The 19,951-nt window shown below is 38.5% G+C and overlaps 1 protein-coding gene across 6 annotated transcripts in view; it reads right to left on the minus strand.

Moving 5' to 3' along the window:
- stxbp5a (syntaxin binding protein 5a (tomosyn)) overlaps positions 1–19,951 on the minus strand; it is a 220,186-nt gene that overhangs the window by 151,333 nt on the left and 48,902 nt on the right. For all 6 annotated transcript variants that reach the window (XM_073051464.1, XM_073051461.1, XM_073051467.1 and 3 more), the window contains exons 5-6: positions 18,247–18,381; positions 12,021–12,084 (exon numbers count right to left, since the gene is read on the minus strand). In XM_073051464.1, coding sequence (XP_072907565.1) covers positions 12,021–12,084; positions 18,247–18,381 — 199 coding nt within the window. The remainder of the gene's footprint in view (positions 1–12,020; positions 12,085–18,246; positions 18,382–19,951) is intronic.

Raw genomic sequence — 19,951 nt, forward strand, 5'->3', positions numbered from 1 at the left:
GAGTTCCTCCAGCATTCTGAAGGTGTTGCTCTGAATTTCCAGTATCCATAGATTCTCTTGTATTCAGTATCTACACATTTACTTTGAAAGAAAATGTTTTATCAAAGAGTCAACAGAGAAATATAATGCAATATGCAAATATTAACAGCACAGTTGCCCAATATTTATATTTGAGTAATCTATCACTTGAGTCATTTTATGAAAGAATAGCTTTACTTCAAACTCTACCTCGTGTATCAAAATGATTTTGCCTTCCTCTCTGTAAAATAGCAAGGCAATACATTTCATGCATCAAGTTGCCCTGAAACAAAAATATAGTTTGGAATTCAATATATAAACAAAGAATAACTAGCACAGCAATTGTTAAGGTCATGTACAGTACTTTTCTCAGAAGTCTACCCAGCTGGAAGAAAAACTAAACTTCAGAGTCACACTGTAGCACAGAAACAGACCCACTGGCCTACCTAGTCTGCTGAACCATTAATCTGTCTAGTCCCATTTATCTGTATCTGGACCATAGCCACCCATACCCCTCCCATCCAAATACCAATCCAAATTTCTCTTAAATGTTGAAATCTAGCCTGTATCCACCACCAGCGATAGCAGCTTGTTCCACACTCACCACCCAACTAAGTGAAGATCCCCCTCACGTTCCCCTTAAAACATTTCACTTGTCACCCTTAATTCATGACCTTTAGTTGCAGGCTCACCCAATCTTAGTGGAAAAACACTGCTTGCATTTACTCCATCTACACCCTTCACAATTTTGTATAGCTCTATCAAATCCTCCTTCAATCTTCTATGTTCTCGGGGAATAAAATCCTAACTTATTCAACCTTTCCCTATAATTCTGGTCCCCAAGTCCCTGCAACATCCTTGTAAAATCTTGCTGTGCTTTTTCAAGTTTATTTACATTTTTCCTGTAGGTAGGTGTCTAAAACTGCACACAATACTCCAAAATTAGGCCTCACCAATGTCTTACACAATTTCAACAAAACATCCCAACTGCTGTACTCAACTTTACGACTATCCTACCCGTGACACCACTTTCAAGGAATTATGGATCTGTATTCTCAGATCCCTCTGTTCTACCTTCATTGTTTTATCATTCACCATGGGTTTTGACTCGAAACGACAACTGTACTTTTTCCATAGATGCTGCCTGGTCTGCTGAGTTCTTCCAGCATTTGTGTGTGTTGCTCTTCCAAATAATACCTACCCTGGTTGGTCCTCCAAAATGTAATACCTCACACTTGCCTGCATTAAATTCTATTTGCCATTTTCCAGACCATATTTCCAGCTAGTCCCGATCCCTACACCCCCAATCTTGGTGTCATTTGAAAATTTGCTGATCCAGTTTACCACATTAGCATCTAGACCATTGATACAGATGATAAATATCAACAGCTCCGAACTCTGCACACACCACTAGCCATAGCCCTCCAAACATCGCTACCACTGTGGCTTCTCCAGTGAAGCTAATGTCAAATCCAATTTACAACCTCCCATGTCCTTTGTCAAAGGCCTTGCTAAGTCCACGTAGACAAAATCCACTGCTTTGTCATCATCAACTTTCCTGGTAACTTCCTTGAAAAACTCTAAGATTGTTAAGACACAATGTATCACACAAAAAGCCATGTTGACTATTCCAAGTTAGTCCCTGTTTATCCAAATACTTATATATTCCGTTCTTTAGAATACCTTCTAATAACTTCCAATACGGATGTTAGGCTCACCGGCCTATAAATCCCTGGCTTATTCTTACCGAGCCTTTCTTTTTTTTATAAATATTATTTATTTATTGAATTTTAGAAATTACAAGAATAAATGTAATAATAAAATAGTAAGAAAAGTGATATTAACCCTCCCCCCTCCCCTTAACCCTCCCCCCTTAACCTTTCTTAAAAAACAGAACAGCATCAGCTATCTTCCAATTCTCCTGCTCCTCACCCATGGCCAAGGATGTTTTAAATATCTCCACTAGTGCTCCTGCTTTTTCTGCACTAGCCTCCCAGAGGGTCTGAGGACACACATTGTCAGGCATTGAGATTTATCCACCCTAATTTGCCTCAAGACGGCAAACACCTCTTCCTCCTTCATCTGTATAGGGTCCATAACCTCATTGCTGCATTGCCTCACTTCTATAGACTCTGTATTTGTCTTCTGAGTAAATACAGATGCAAAAAATCTATTTAAAATCTCCCCCATCTCTTTTGGCTCCATGCATAGATTACCACACTGATCTTCCAGAGGAGGAATTTTGCCCCTTGCTCTCTGTTGGCTCTTAATATATCTGTAGACACTCTTACGATTCTACTTAACTTTGTCTGCTCAGGCCTTCTTTTAACCCTCTTGATTTATTTAAGTGTTCACTTGCATTTCTTATACTCAAGTACTTCATTTGTTCCTAACTGCTTATACCTGCTATGCAACTTTTTCTTAACCAGGGCCTCAACAACTCTTGAAAATCGATGTTCCCTAAACCTGTTGTTATTGCCTTTTACTCTGATAGGAACATACAAACTCCATACTTTCAAAATTTCACTTTTGAAGGCTTCCCACTTACCAAGTATATCTTTACCAGAAAACAACCTGTTCCAATCCACACTTGCCAGATCCTTTCTGTTAACATCAAAATTGGCTTTTCTCTAATTTTAAATCTCCACCCGAGGACCGTATCTATCTTTTTCCATAATTATCTTGAAACTAGTGGCATTATGATCACCAGATGCACTGTGTCCCCCCTATTCAAACTTCTGTCACGTGCCCTGCCTCATTCCCTAATAGGAGATCTCGTATTGCACTCTGTCTAGTTGGGACTTACTGAACACACTTGACAAACTCTTTCCCATCCAGCTCTTTTACAGTATGGGAGTCTCAGTCAATATGTGGACAGTTAAAGTCACCTACTATAACAACCTTGCGTTTTGTGCAACAGTTTGCGATCTCTCTACAAATTTGCTCCCATGGATTTTTGGGTACTCTGTAATATAACCTGATTACATGGTCATACCCTTCTTATTCCTCAGCTCTACCCATAAAACCTCAGTAGATGAGTTTTCCAGTCTGTCATGTCTGAGCACTGCTGTGACATTTTCCCTGAATTAGTAGTGCTACCCCCCCCCGCCTTTAATCTCTCCTGCTCTATCACATCTAAAACAATAAAGCCCTGCTACATTGAGCTGACAGTCCTACCCCTACTGCAACCAAATCTTACTAATGGCTACAATGTCAATACTCAGATCATTAGTTCCACTATGCTCAACCTTTTGACTCCTGACTTTTTAAATGTAGACTTAACAACATCTTCACAATTGAATACATTTTGTGTGTTACAACTTCCAAGGAAACAGTGGATTGCGTAGAAGGAGAGAGTTTATAAAGAAGTGAACGGGGCTGTTGGCACATTTTGCTTACCACAGTGAGGATATAACAGACAGAATGGACAAAGGAGTCAGTGGATGTTGTTTACTTGGACTTTCAGAAGACCTTTGACAATGTGCTATACATGAGGTTGCTTAACAAGAGCCCATGGTATTACAGGAAAGATATTAGCATGAATAGAAGATTGGCTTACGAACAGGAGGCAAAGAGTTGGAATAAAGCCTATTCTAGTTGGCTGTCATTTACTGGCGTTTCACTGGGGTCAGTATTGGAATCTCTTCTTTTCAATTTATATGTCAACAACTTGGATGACGGAATTGATGGCTTTGAAACCAAGTTTGCAGATGATACAACAATAGATGGAGGGGCAGATAGTATTGAGGAAGCATGGAGTCTGCAGAAGGATTTAGACAGATTGGGAGAATGGCCAAAGAAGTGGCAAATGGAATATAGTGTAGGGAAGTGTGCGTTCATGCACTTTAGTAGAAGGAATAAAGACATAGCCTAAATGGGGAGAAGATTCAAATATCAGCGATACAAAGGAATTTACTTGGAGGTTCACTTGTAGGTTGAGTCAGTGGTAAGGAAGTCAAATGCAATGTTACAGTGCCTATAAAAAGTATTCACACCCCCCCCCCCCCCCGAAGTCTTCATGTTTTATTGTTTTACAACATTGAATCAACAGTGGATTTAATTTGACTTTTTTTTTTGATACTGATCAATAGAAGAAGATTCTTTCGTGTCAAAGAGAAAAGAGATGCGAGAGGCTGTGCATACAAAGTGATGTTAATTTACAAATGTAGAACAGAATAGTACAGCACAGTACAGGCCCTTGGCCCACAATGTTGTGCTGAACCTTAAACCCTGACTTTCATATAACCCCCCCCCACCTTAAATTCCTGCATATACCTGTCTAGTAGTCTCTTAAATTTCACTAGTGTATCTGCCTCCACCACTGACTCAGGCAGTGCAGCACTCTCAAGAGTAAAAAACCTTCTTCTAATATCCCCCTTGAACTTCCCACCTCTTACCTTAAAGCCATGTCCTCTTGTATTGAGCAGTGGTGCCCTGGGGAAGAGGCGCTGGCTGTCCACTCTATCTATGCCTCTTAATATCTTGTACACCTCTATCATGTCTCCTCTCATCCTCCTTCTCTCCAAAGAGTAAAGCCCTAGCTCCCTTAATCTCTGATCATAATGCATACTCTCTAAACCAGGCAGCATCCTGGTAAATCTCCTCTGTACCCTTTCCAATGCTTCCACATCCTTCCTATAGTGAGGCAACCAGAACTGGACACAGTATTCCAAGTGTGGCCTAACCAGAGTTTTATAGAGCTGCATCATTACCTCGTGACTCTTAAACTCAATCCCTCGACTTATGAAAGTGAACACCCCATAAACTTTCTTAACTACCCTATCTACCTGTGAGGCAACTTTCAGGGATCTGTGGACATGTACCCCCAGATCCCTCTGCTCCGCCACACTACCAAGTATCCTGCCATTTACTTTGTACTCTGCCTTGGAATTTGTCCTTCCAAAGTGTACCACTTCATACTTCTCCAGGTTGAACTCCATCTGCAATTTCTCAGCTCATTCCTGCATTCTAACAATGTCTCTCTGCAATCTTTCACAATCCTCTACACTATCTACAACACCACCAACCTTTGTGTCGTCTGCAAACTTGCCAACCCACCCTTCTACCCCCACATCCAGGTCGTTAATAAAGATCACGAAAAGTAGAGGTCCCAGAACAGATCCTTGTGGGACACCACTAGTCACAACCCTCCAATCTGAATGTACTCCCTCCACCATGACCCTCTGCCTTCTGCAAGCAAGCCAATTCTGAATCCACCTGGCCAAACTTCCCTGGATCCCATGCCTTCTGACCTTCTGAATAAGCCTACCATGTGGAACCTGTCACATGCCTTACTAAAATCCATGTAGATCACATCCACTGCACTACCCTCATCTATATGCCTGGTCACCTCCTCAAAGAACTCTATCAGGCTTGTTAGACACTATCTGCCCTTCACAAAGCCATGCTGACTGTCCCTGATTAGACCATGATTCTCTAAATGCCCCTAGATCCTATCTCTAAGAATCTTTTCCAACAGCTTTCCCACCACAGACGCAAGGCTCACTGGTCTATAATTACCCGGACTATCTCTACTACCTTTTTAGAATAAGGGGACAACATTCGCCTCCCTCTAGTCCTCTGGTACCATTCCCATGGACAACGAGGGCATAAAGATCCTAGCCAGAGTCTCAGCAATCTCTTCCTTCGCCTTGTGAAGCAGCCTGGGGAATATTCCGTCAGGCTCCGGGGACTTATCTGTCCTAATGTTTCGTAACAACTCCAACACCTCCTCCCCCTTAATATCAACATGCTCCGGAACATCAACCTCACTCATATTGTCCCAAAACAAAAAATACTTGATTGCATAAGTATTGACCCCCCTTTAATGTAACATACCAAATAATCTCTTGTTCAGCCAATAGGTTTTAGAAGTACAAAATTAGTTAAATGGCAATCTGATTTTAGAGACCTGTGTCCAGTCAAGGTGTTTCAATTGATTGTAGTAAAATCTACACCTGTATCTGGAAGGTCAAAGTGCTAGTGAGTCAGTATTCTGGCAAAAACTACACCATGAAGACAAACGAACACTTCAAGCAACTTTGCAAAAAGGTTATTTAAAAGCACAAGTCAGGAAATGGATATGAGAAAATTTCCAAGACACTGAGTATGCCTTGGAGTACAGTTAAGTCTATCATCAAGAAATGGAAAGAATATGGCACAGCTATAAATCTGCCAAGAGCAGGCCATCTCAAAAACTGAGTGATCTTGTGAGGGGACCAGTGAGGGAGGCCACCAAGAGACTATGACAACTCTGGAGGAGCTACAAGCTTCAATGGCCGAGATGGGAGAGGCTGTGCATACAACTGTTGCCCGGGTGCTTCACCAGTCGCAGTTTTATGGAAAAGTGGCAAAGTGAAAGTCACTGCTACTGTTGTAAAAAAAAACTCACATGAAATCTCAGCTAGAGTTTGCCAGAAGGCACATGGGAGAGTCTGAAGTCAGCTGGAAGAAGGTTCTATGGTCTGATGAAGCCAAAATTGAGCTTTTGGCCATCAGACTAAATGCTATGTTTGGTGCAAGCTGCATCATGCTGTGGTGATGTTTCAGTGCAGCAGGCCCTGGAAGGCCTGTGAAGGTGGAGGGTAAAATGAATGCAGCCAAATACAGGGAAATCCTGGAGGAAAACCTGATGCAGCCTGCAAGAAAACTACGATTTGGCAGATTTGTTTTCCCAGCAAGATAATGACCCCAAGCATAAAGCCAAAGCTATACAGGAATGGCTTAAAAACAACCAAGTTTGTTTTTAACAACTCTGGAGTGGCCAAGTCAGAGTCCAGACCTCAATCCAACAGAGAATTTGTGGCTGGACTTGAAAAGAACTGTTCACTCATGATCCCCAAGCAATCTGACAAAGCTTGAGCAGTTTTGCAAAGAATGGGGAAAACTTGCAAAGCTGATAGAGACCTATCCACAGACTCAAGGCTGTAACTGCTGCCAGAGATGCATCTACTAAATACTGACTTGAAGAAGTGAATATTTAAGTAATCAATTATTTTATGTTTTATGTATGTAATGAACTTAGATCACATTGTAGAGATCTGTTTTCACTTTGACACAAAAAAATTCTTTTCTGTTGATGAATGTCAAAGAAACTGAATTAAATCCGATGTGATTCAATATTGTAAAACAATAAAACATGAAAATTTCCAAGGGGTGTGAGTAATTTTTGTAGGCACTGTAGTATTCATTTTGAGAGGACTACAGTATATGTGATGGCTGAGGTTTTCGTCTAACCACACTTGAAATATTGTGTGCAGTTTTGGGCCCATTATCTAACAGATATTCTGGCATTAGAGAGAGTCCAGAGGATGTTCATGAAAATGGAAACTACTGGTGAAGAGGAAATGCTTTAACTAGTATTGCTCATTAGCAATTGACCTTGAGGTTATGAGTTGCCTTCATGGAAGATGTGCTGTTTGGAGGGAATATTACAATTTAGACTAGCAATATTTGAAGAACTGCAGCACTGTTCCATATCAGGATTTGTGAACTTGGAGGAAAACCTGGACCTATGGTGGCCCCATATGTCAGCTGCCTTGGTCAAAGTCTCAAGTCAGTGCATTGTTTTTAAATTGGTACTGGTGAATTGCTACATGCATCCAATGGATGCTATGTAGGGAAAACATAACTATTATGTACGTAGTAAATATTTAATGTGGTGGTGGTGGTTGGGATAATAATCAAGCAAGTTACCTTGTCCATGATGGTGTTTTTCAGATAATCAGAGCTGTACTTGACTGGGCAAATGGTGGATACTCTATTACATGGAGACACAAATGTCTGCAGATGAAGAATCTGGAGCAACAAACAAAATGCAGGAGGAACTCAGCAGGTCAGGCAGCATCTCTCAAGGGAAATGGACATTGTTTCAGGTTGAAACTCTTCGTATGGGCATCAGTTAACTGTGCATTTCCCTTCACCAATGCTGCATGACCCACTGAGCTCCTCTAGCAATTTGCTTGATATTCTGTTATATTTCTGATTTGTGCCTAGCAGATATAATCAAAAGACTTCAAGAGAGCTTGGTGAATCACTGATTGCAAAACATGCTGACCTGCTCCTATTTCTGTGAAAGGACCACGACCGAAAAGAGGAAAACAGTACAGTGACTTAGGTAGAAATCAAACTGTATTTCAGTCAGCATGTCAATGGTAAGTTTTATTTGCTAGCACTATTGGTAATAGCTCTATTAATTGAAATAGGCAGATGAAGGGAATCCACACAACCCACAGCAGAATTCTGACTGCTAGTCAAATGTTAATCCATAGTGCAACAGGATTTCTGATCTTTTGATTTTTTTTTATTTCTTAAAACAACCTACTGGGAAAAAAAAACCAGGTGAAGTCTGAGTATCAGAATAAAAGCTATTTCACATAGATGGAATCTGAAAATGGCCATTAAACAGAACATATTACTTAAAAAAATATTTAATTTTACTTCAAGATGATACTATGCTTTCTCATCCAAAAAAGGAAAATTTAATGTGACTCAAAATTTTTCTGTTAAATATTCTACAGGTAAAAGGATAATAACTTGGTGTGCCCAATTGATATATTTTAGAATTTTAAAAGAATATCACTCATCTATTGGGTGAGCAAAAGAAAATAAATCAAAAGCTGGATATCTGGAGCAGTCCAAAGCCAAACGCTAGGATGTCCTTCGTGCAGCAAAATCGAGGTGTTTTTTATAAAAAAAAACACATACTTGCCCTGCAACTTTATCTTCTAATATTTTAAAACCCCCAATCTATTTCTCCCCACTTATGCCAAGGACGTGAAACATGCTGTCCACCTACAAGTTAAAAATCACAAACACAGAAAGCTTGCATCTATCCCACTCCTCTCTGTGCAAATAAAAGAAGCCTATTTTCAATCTGAGGTCTCCAGAGTAAAAGAAAATAGCTGTTTGATGCTGCAACAATAAGTTGTTTATTAGTCAATCAGTACTCAATTGATTTGAAGATGTCACAAAGAGTCTTCTGTTTTTCAGTGGCAGAATTACATATTGTGACAGTGGGGTAAAAAACTACCATCAACTGATTTTAAACCATGAATATGTTTTCCTATTGGAATTGTGCAACTTTGAAAATAGGTAACACTTTTTCCCTTGTATATGGTTGAAGAACCCCAGTATACCCTCTCCACAAAAATGGTGTCTATTACTTCAACTAACTTTCATTTTGCCAGACAATGTGGTAAAAGGATACAGAGCCTTGACTGATAAACTTTGATTGACTGGATCTATGATTTATGTCAGTTACCAAATGGCATCACACAATTTTTACGGAATGAGGAGCAAATCTCAAGTACACACTGAATGATGAATGACCGAGAACAACTCACTGCATGCAAGGGTTAACAATGCGATCAATGAAACAAAGTAAGTTCCATGAAGATGTTTTCAGAAGGATCAAGATCACATTAAGATAGTTTTAGTTTGACAACAATAATTTGATTCAAGACAATTTCAACCACAGAAAAGTCAGAATAAGATTAGATTTTTGTCAGCTCAAGTAGGTTACTTCCAGGGAATATGATGACTTTATAATTTTTGAAATCACATGGCAATATGAATCTGTTGTATTAAAGGACAAGGTGGTATTCGATTATTTCATTGCAAACTCCACAATGAAATAGCTTGGGAGGTTAAATAGTCATAGAATGAGTCATATAAAATTGCTGACATTTATTCTACAGACAGGAAGATGGCAAGCATTCACATCCTACAAATGGAGAGGATCAACATTGTGCAAGATTAATCTAAGGGAAATAACAACAGAACTTCTGTCATATTGTGTAGTTACATCCTATGGATATTTCACAATGCTTCACCACAAATTAACTATGTTGAGTAGTCCCTGCAATAACAAAGGCAAACAACAGCCAATATGCATGCAGCATAGTCCCAACATGTAGCATTGATACTAAGGACCAAGAAATCAATTTTCGATGCTGATGCAAGTACAAAATGTGGCCAGAAAAATCAGGATAGTTCCTTGCTTTTCTTCCAGTAGGGCCATGTGAAAAAATAGATTGGACAATTACATTCAAACAGTGGGGCCTCCACAATCGAGTGCTGAGGTGGGTTTTATTCATTTTAATATGCCATTTGAAGCTTTTGCCAACTAATTTCGATACGAATTTACTCCTTCCACACGTCCATAAGATTTATAAGCTCACAATCAATCATTTATACATTCAATTGGAGAGTTATATTCAGCCCATTTTACAGGTGGCACAAAAACACTTGCAGGAACTATGGCTCCTGCATCACTAACTTCAAAGACAAGAACTGGTGCATTAGATGCTTCCAACACAGCTTCCTCACAAGTCTACTGGCTACAGATGGCTTTAGATGCTTAAAAGCATCTCTGAGAAACTGCCCAAAATTTTGCAAATGTTTCACTGTAGTTCAAGGTCTAGACTTACCAGTTACATAAACATCTGCACGATCTGAGAACCTGGTAGCCTTAGCATTTCTGAAAGCAGCACAGGTATGGAAACACAGCTGGAAAAACACGCAGTGAAGAGGCAAGTGATATCGATATCTAACATTGCAAATAAAAGGCACCTGTCTCCCATATGCCACAAGCACACTGGCACATCAAATTTCTTGATCTAAAGGTTTAGTTCAGTTTAGGCATTGTATTAATACTTTTCATTGCTGGAAAGGACCTGAAATTGATGCTCCATAGGAATCTCTTCTTAATTGGTACTTACTATTTTTTTCCCTAGCATTGTGCTCTACATTTCACTAATTGTCTTTTGTACATCACAATTTTATACAGCTCACCACCAGCATCCATGATTTCAGCTGAACAGGTCTAATTTCTGGAAATCTTTCCTTAAATTATTTTTGCCTTTGATATACACAGCACAATATGAAATGTGATTAATATTCCTATGAAACACCTTGAAAAATGTTTAAAAAACTATTTCGAAAACCTAATACGTGCCTGTTTCAGACGAAGGTATCCTTAGGTCTTTTATACTCTTATATATTTAGAATTAGGAAAAAGCACAGAAGGCTTTATTGCCTCTAGTTTAACTGTTCTTTTACTGTTTTCTTGTTTCAGGACGATTGAAGAGATTCTGAAAAGCTGATATTCCAGAAAATACTTAAAGCTGATAACCAGTTCGTTAACATAAACTGATGCTTTCGCAATACTATCGCTAAAATCGTGCATAGCAAACTCTTAATACTGAATCAGATAGAAACAAAACTGGGCCAGAGAATTCTATTCGTCAATGCAATTTTATACAGCAACAGAATCCATATAAAAGTAAAAATAAGCACAGACAGAGATATAAAACAAATGAAAGTATAACATTACAGAGAGGTTTCACTAGTTTTAGTGCTGAATGAAGGAGATGTTTTAAAAACTGAGTAGATTTAGAATTTAGAAGAGAGGTAATTTTAATGAAATATTTAAATTTTAGAGGTCTTGACGTTGCACATCTAATTTTTCTTGGGGTGTGGGAGAAGTGTTTATCGATCCCCAGAGAGCACTAGTTGTGATATTTAAACATAAGGGAATCAACAATGAGCACCAGGCAAGGAAGTGGTGAGGCTAATCACCAGATCAGCAATTATCATACTAAATGTTGCAGTAAGCTTGTGTGGCAATAGCATGCTTATATATATTTTTTCTCATTTTATACATTTTTCTGAAAGTAAACTTTTAATATTTCACTAAAAGCTATAAATATCCAAAACTAAACCTTGCAGTGAACAAAGGTGACTGGATCTTTTGACTTTGACAATGACAAAAAAAGTTAATGAAATTGTTTGGAACTAAAGTAATTAACACGCATAAAAAGATACAGTTTTAGATGGAACATAGCCAAGAACAGGAGAAAGCTGGCAGGAATGAATGTAGGAAACTAGGTAAACACATGAATGGTATAACAGATTCAAAATCCAACCCCAACAAAAGTATTGCACATTTCTTTGCCACTGAGGCAATAATTAACCAGTTACCCTTTGAGCAAATCATATACCTTGCCTTCATCCATTGGGTTGTCACTGATGTGAACAATGAGTCCCGGGTGGGTTTTTGATGATCTGCAATTAAAACGCTTTTTGTGAAAAGGGTAAAATATAGTTGCATAATGCTTTCAAACAGTACAGGAAAATGATTATTAGATAATAACATAGTTAAACACTATTTACAGCAACAACTGCACACAGCTTCTGAAGGTTAAAAGGAACAAAGCTATTAAATTATTCAGCTTCCAGTACTGTCCTCCTGAACAAAATGACTTTGGTGCACTTATTAATCATCCCTGCCCTACTCATCCCATAGTATTTTTGATATGAATATCACCATAGCTATGGACCATATATTTGGCCCAATATGCAAACTTATATTTCACAATTACATTTACAGTTAAATATTTTGTTAAGTTATTCAAAAATATTCAAAGCAATGCTGGAGTCTGGGCCAAAGGCTAGTGTGACGTTATTACAACTTGGGTGTGGTTTGCAGTTCAGAGTTCAGTCCCAGCATCCTCTGTAAGGAGTCTCTCTATGTCCTTCCTGCGGAATGTGTGGGTTTTCTCTGGGTGCTTCATTTGCTTCGCACAGTCCAAAGATATAGTAGGTAGTTATTGGTCATTGTAAATTGTAACGTGATGAGGTTAAGGTTAAATCGGGGTTGTCGGGGGTTGCCGGGTGACGCTGGTCAAAGGGCCTACTCCATGCCATAATCTCTAAATAAATTATAAAACCTGAATACAGGTCAAAAAGCAGTTGCTGGACATGAGACCAAGAAACCAGCTGAACAATTATTTCAGGAATCAATCAGCTGATCAACACAAGATAGCAGTAGGCTACCCATACAGATTTTATATCAACTGCCTGTAAAGATCTTCATCAAACAAAAAACTTCTAATTTCAGAGAACTGGATTAATACAACATCTTTAATATGGCAAACCATTGCAAGGTAGTATGGCAATATAGACATAATTCAGATGAAAAATTGGGCTACAAAAAGATCAAAGAAACTAACTGCTGGAGAAACTCAGCAAGTCAGGCAGCATCAATAGAGGGAAATGGGCCATCGTCATTTTGGATCAAGACTCCTCATCTGAACTAAGATGTCTAAACCCAAGCAACTAACTGTCCATTTCCCTCCACAGACCCTGCCCTATTGCTGAGTTCTTCCGCATATTGTCTCCCTCCCCCCGCCCCCCCACTCCAGCATCTGTTGTCTCATTTCTCTAGGCTTTAAAGATGCTATTAAAGGGATGGGAGACACATATTTAAAGAGAGAATTCCAATTCCAAAGCATTAAGTCTGGATTGTTGGAACATTCAAGAATCAAGCCAGAGTATAAAACCATACAAGAGTTTTAGAACTGGAGGTCATTCTGGAACTAAGGTGGAACAGGTCTTTGAAGAAATTTCAGGAAGAATGAGAATTTTATAAATGTGTGATATCAGAAGGACTGGAGTTAAGGTAATACAGAAAGGTAGTGGTAACAAATCTGCAAGACTTGAATGAATGCATGAAAACCAAATGTTTTTGGACAAATTGGAGTTAATGGAAAGTAGCAAATGAGCTGCCAGTTAGAAGTCCAAGCAAGCTTGTAGTGCTAACAGCAGAACTGAGAGGTTTACCCACAGCTGGAATAAGGTAAGAATGGAGCATATTTCTGCAATGGAAAAAACAAGATGGAGATGCATTCATCAGGACTGAGCCAAGGCAAATTTTTATAATGTTATAGAGATGGGAATAGTCAACCTAACAACAAATAATTGTCTTAATCACTTTTCTTGTGATTGCAAGACCACATTGGATGTTGGTGGCGTGGAATATTGCAAGTCCAATTAATTAGTTAACTGGCGATAGGGGAGCAGCGTGGCTTTGGTTGCAGCAAGGAATAGGACTAGACCTAGGCCTCAAACCACTGTATCACCTGTTTGCAGTGTCCCAGGGGTGGTGTCAGAGTTGGGTGCTCCACTGTAGTGCAGGAGGCACCATGGAACGGCGTCATACTGGAGTCTGTGCTGAACCCCAGTGTTTACTTGGCAGGAGGCTAGCTTCATTGTGTTCAACTGCAGACTGCTGCAACATTCATGACTCAGGAACTTAGACTTTTTTTTTGTGTGTATATTACTGCTATGTTGCATATGCTTGCTATTTTATATGTGTTATGTGCCTTGTGCTGTATATGACTGTAGGTACTGTGCTTTACACAGCTCCGGAGTAATGCTGTTTTGTATTAATGAGTACTCATGTATTGTTGAATGACAAGTAAACTTGAAATTGGTGAAGCAGATGTGGTCAAAGACAAAATTGAGGTTCCACTTGGCTTCAAACAATTTCTTGTAAAGTAAATGCTTCCCATACTTACAATTTTTTTTCATCCAAAATTGTTTAATGGCATTATCAGTACACAAGTGTAAAGGAAAAGTGTGACAAATCTGAAGTCAGAGAAATGATGAAGTGAAACAGCGTGTCATCAGCTGGTGCAGAGCCTGCTATATTTTAAAATTATATTGTTGAGGGGAATTGTTACCCATCCTCACAATAATGCTCCAATCTTGTATAATCCAGTCCTCTAGATATTATGGCAGGGATTATATTGGTTTTTCTGATTATTTTCTGAGCCCGCCAATGACATTTTATGCTCTTCAGATCTCCCACTGCTTTTAGCAATTCCCACAATTGGGAATACATGCTTCTATCCTTTAGGTCAACAGACATTTAATTGCCATAGCTTGAACCATTTCTTCATAATTTAGTACTTCTATCTACATTGCTTAAAACACTGTTCATCTTAGCACCATCAGCAACCTTGGCCATCTGTGTTTCTATACTATCATTAATAAGCAGTGAATATTGGATGACTCAACACAGATTCTCGCAGGACCTTGGTTATGGCTTGCCAATTTGATTACTTCCCATTTACCCTATTATTTGTCTCCACTGCCTAGTTAATTCTGTAGACAAGTCAATAATTTGCTTTCAAATTCCAAAAGTTTAATTTTACTTGACAGCATTCAGGGCCTTTATCAAGTGCTTTCTTGGTCCACGAAAATACCACCTATGGATAGTTCTGTCTGCTACATCAGTCTACCAAAAAAATTAAATCAGTTTTGTTAGACATAACCCATCTTTTACAAACAAATGCTTGTCAAAGTGTTCAAGCACTTTACCCTTAATTATGAACTATTTTCCTAAAGATTTTATGCTAAATGGATTATACTGGTTTTCCTCCATCATCCCTAGACAACAGAATGGCATACAAGTTTCCAACTGAAAGAGTAGTTTCCAATTCAAGTTGAGATACTGTCCTATTTACAAATATGGTGTGATACAGGTTCAATGGAAAAAACTTGGAATTTATACGCCTGTGATGCTATGCAAGAGAATTTAGAAAAAAATAGTTCAGTACATATTTTCACCAACTTCCCTCAGAATACTATAATGGAAATAATGAGGATTCATACCAATTCAATTACCCTTGATATATTCCTGAGATTAATTCCGGCAAGTCCCAATCCCTACATAAGTAATTTCTCATGATGTTCAGGATATCAATTCATTTCATTGAAATAAAACTGGTCAATATTTGCATGATTTGTTATTTTCATTTATACTGTTATCACTATCCTCTTTTTGGGCAGGTTGTCATTGTCCATCAAAGTTTTCCTAATACAAATGCAAACAATGTTTATCCTGAAATTCCTTTCACGTTTTGTTTCCTTCTCGTGCTTTGTCATCTCTTCCTGATGGCAATATTTTTCATCTATATGCCATTTCTTTTAGGTATCAGAACACCTCTTATTGTAGTTTTATCTATTAGCATATTACCCCAGATTACTCCACTCTCAATCTTGTTCCAAAAAAGCCAATCTTATAAAAATCCAATATTTCAGTGTATGAAGAGGAAATATATGTCACAGAGCAAAGGAGGGCACCAGAAATGACAGCCAGCCTATTGTTAGAATTCAAGAGCCAGAACTGAAAGCAAATAGAAGTTGGCAGTTAGTATGTGTGGCAGACTGAGGAGAAAACAGGGTGGGGGGTTAGGGCAATAGTAAGTGGCCATTCTGAAGAATTTTTAGAGTCATGGAGTTATAGTCATCTAACATTGAAACAGGCCTCTCGGCCCAATTCATTCATGCCTGTGATGTCCAGTGAACAAGTCACATCTGCCTGATCTGGCCAGAACTCTCTTATACCTCTCCTATCCATGTACCTATCTAGATGATCTTTAAAAATGCTGATGCGCTTGTTTCAACCACTACTTCTGGAAGCTCATTCCAAATATGCACCACCTTTTTAAAAAAAATGTGAAGCTGCTCCGAATGTCTCTTTTAAATCTCTTGCCTGCAATTTTAAACTTATACCCTCTTGTTTATAGTACCCTCCTCAGGAAAGGACTATGTGTTTGCCTTCCCAAAAAGCATTGGGACTAAATCCCATTTGCCACTGCTCTGTTAAACTTTCCATCTAATTGATAACTTATGTTTCTTGCTATCTACAACACCAATTTTTCACATTACCTGCATATAGGAGCTGGCCATTCAGACCTCTAGCCCTGTGTCAGTTACCATAACCTTTATCAAAATAAATCTAAATCGATAGATACGGAAGTGCATCATCTGTGCAAGGTTCAAACTTGAGCCTCTTATTTCCATATGTTGCAGTAAACAACCAATGATACCAACTGCACAAAGTAAAATATAACAAGATATACTAAACCTTACTAAGATATCAATTAAATCTCACCGGATGTATTGAATCAATGTCTGTGCACCATATCAGTGCAAATGTTACAGCTGCGGAGGGTTCAGAGTTATTAGAATGGAATCATGGTAAAATGTAATGATTAGAAAAGGTGAGGCAACTCTCATCTGAAGGAAGGTTAATGGCAGATTCAACAAGAGGCGTTACATTTTATGCTGAGGGCAATGGAGTAAATAAAAGACACTGTAACAAGGTAACACAGACTTCTGTAATTAGGAAAAGACCTCTGATGAAATTTATTTGCACAGGAATGCAGAAAAAGTTATGTGGGAAATCTAAAATTATTCTTTTTTGGCAGGAAAAGCAAAAAATATCCAACGATGAGACAGCAATTTAATTGTGAAAGCTCACAATGTTTTGGCCTATTGATTGGGAAACTATATACAGGCATAGTGAGAGCCTGGACTTAAGAGTAGAAGAGACTCCTGTCTATAGAGGAATGGGCAACAAAAGCAATAGATTAAGAAAAAGAGGAAAATAAGGACATGAAAGTTAGAAAATTAATGAGGATAAAGAAAAATTTAAGTCAATGACAAAGAAGCAGCCTAAGTGTGCTCAAAAGTGAACACAGGAAAGTCTGAATTACCTGTAATATACATTTATTGAATCAATTCACAGTTAACATGACTAAACAAGCTGTATAATATCCAGCGAAGCTGGTTTTAAATTTATTTCCATCTTGCAGCCAGAACCCTAACTTCTCAAAGTTGCTTTGAGGGAAGGGAAATAGAGATGAAAAGTTAAAGATAGTTGAAATGCTGATCAGATGAATTAAACAACTGAACAGGAATGGAAGGGTTGGAATTGTCCATTTTTGATCCTATGACTTAAGCAGTTATGTGAACAGCCTCACAAACAGAACACTTTCCTGTGATAAGTATCACTACTTCTTCTTGAAGATATTAAATTAACAAATCCACTTGTAGTGGTAAAATAAAACATAGCTGGAAATACAGTCCCTGACTATTCATGTACGTGCTAATTCACTACACACTTTTGCCTCCCTCCATAGCTTAATTAGGGTGTGTAAAGACTGCCTTGGCCTTCCTGAAATAACCTCCTGAAGATTTTTTGAAGTGCAGCTAACTAGAAGAAAGAAATCGAAACATGACAGCTAAATGAAACAATAATTTCACATGACAGGGGGCTCTACCCATCCCCCCCCTACAGTAGACTGCCTTGCTTCAAATATTTTGGATGAGGCATCTTTTCTCTTATACTCAGAGGCTTGCATATGAAAGAAATCCACTATTGCTTGAACTAAAATAGGCTTTAAAATTTCAAATATGATAAGGAAAACTAACTGACAAAATATTTCATGATTGATACAGCAAGCTAAATTATCTGAACTGGGGCTGTGAGCATAAATGGAACTTCAAGTTGTAGACAAAGATAAAGACACACATGCCTTGCTCAAGATATATAACATTTCCTGCTTGGAAATATGTTAAGAATGAAGCACTTACAATTCAATGGCTTTATTCCACATAATGACATAGCCTGAGAGTGTGAAGGACTCCACATTAACGATATGTACATTCCCTCTTTCTGTGCCGACGTATAACCATTTACTCTGGAAGGGCAGATGGCAAAATGTTATCCTGTAGAGAAGAGGAACATTGAATGAAAATCTCATTGAAATATTGTGTAATATTTATACACATAGCAATAGATATACACCAATGCCTGAAAACATTCTAAATAGAAACACAACTTTTTTTAGGGTTGTTATTCTGGTAGTTGCAGTGGAGGAATAATGCTCCACAATTTGAAAGTGTAAATTACATGAATAATCATGAACATTTAAATAACATGTTGAGTGATCTTTAAAAGTACTGCTTTAAGAAGCTAACCTGCAAGCCAAACAGCTGGTATTAATAACTCAAAATAACTATAGAGATTATTTCCATAAGACATTAAGAGTAAAGTCAATAGCCATAAACTGCATATTTTATATAGTTAGTGGTGTATTACACTTTGATTAAATCCTCTGTAGAGTAAAATTATGTAGGGCCAAAATCCCAGCCATTAAGAGTGTACAGTATATTTTCTGATCATTTTACTCAGTACCATAAGAAGAGTCTTTGCGGCATAGGGCATAACCATCAGCAAATTTCAGTTTCTTTATGGTCTTTATCACAACCATGACCTTGTGTCACTGCAAGCATTCAGTGTACATGTCTCAAAATACAACACCATCATAATAATTTTGGAGAATAATATTAAGAAAATAGTCTTCAGATAGAGAAATCATCATAGATTTCAGTAGTCAGAAGCAAACTGAATCCAGAGCAACAGTTTATTGAGGCATCTTTGATACTTGGCTAGCCAATCAGCTGTTATACATAAGCCAATTATTCTTCCTAAAACATCTAAAAAAATGGCAGGCATATTTGCCATGTTAGAACAGCATAAAGGTCATGGAATCACAGAACAATACAGGCAGTCCCCGGGTTACATACCAGTTCCGTTCCTGAGTCCGTCTTTAAGTCGTATTTGTACGGAAGTCGGAACAAATACATCCAGTAATTATTTAGCGTTAGTCAAACATTTGTCTTAGTACATAGTATATATTTTACCTCTCTATGCATATAAAACACTTAAGAAACGTATGTATTCCAACAATTAAACCACTGCATTGCTTAGTAATAATTGTAGCTTTTATCGGGGCAGGGCGTTTCACATGCTCCATTATTCTCATTTTATCTGTTATCCTTCAACATTGTTCTGATCATTGACCGACTGTAGCCTAACGCTTTTCCAATGACTGATGGTGTTTCATCTCTTTCCACACGCTTTATTATTTCCACTTTATTTTCAATCGCAATCGCTTCCCGTCAATGGAACAGAAACTCTGCAGGCGGTGGGTCCCGAGCTCCGCCGGCTCCCAAGGTCCGCTGGGTCCTAAGGACCACCGCACTGAGACAGGCTAAATGGGACAAGTGGGGGCTGTGCTGGGTTTGGGTATTTGATCCTCCACAATATTCCGCGTGGGAATTTAAACTGGAGGTGGCAGTGTTTTTTTTTTAACAAGGTCGAGTTGCGAGCTCGACATCAACCTGGCACAGATGGTACGGGAGATACTGGATCGACATCAACCCAGCACAGGAGCAGTCTGTCACTGGATCGAACCTCCGTTCTTGAGCTTGGCACTGATCTCACTGCGCCACC

Source organism: Hemitrygon akajei, chromosome 7 (genome assembly GCF_048418815.1).
Source record: "Hemitrygon akajei chromosome 7, sHemAka1.3, whole genome shotgun sequence".
Classification (NCBI taxonomy): Eukaryota; Metazoa; Chordata; class Chondrichthyes; order Myliobatiformes; family Dasyatidae; genus Hemitrygon; species Hemitrygon akajei.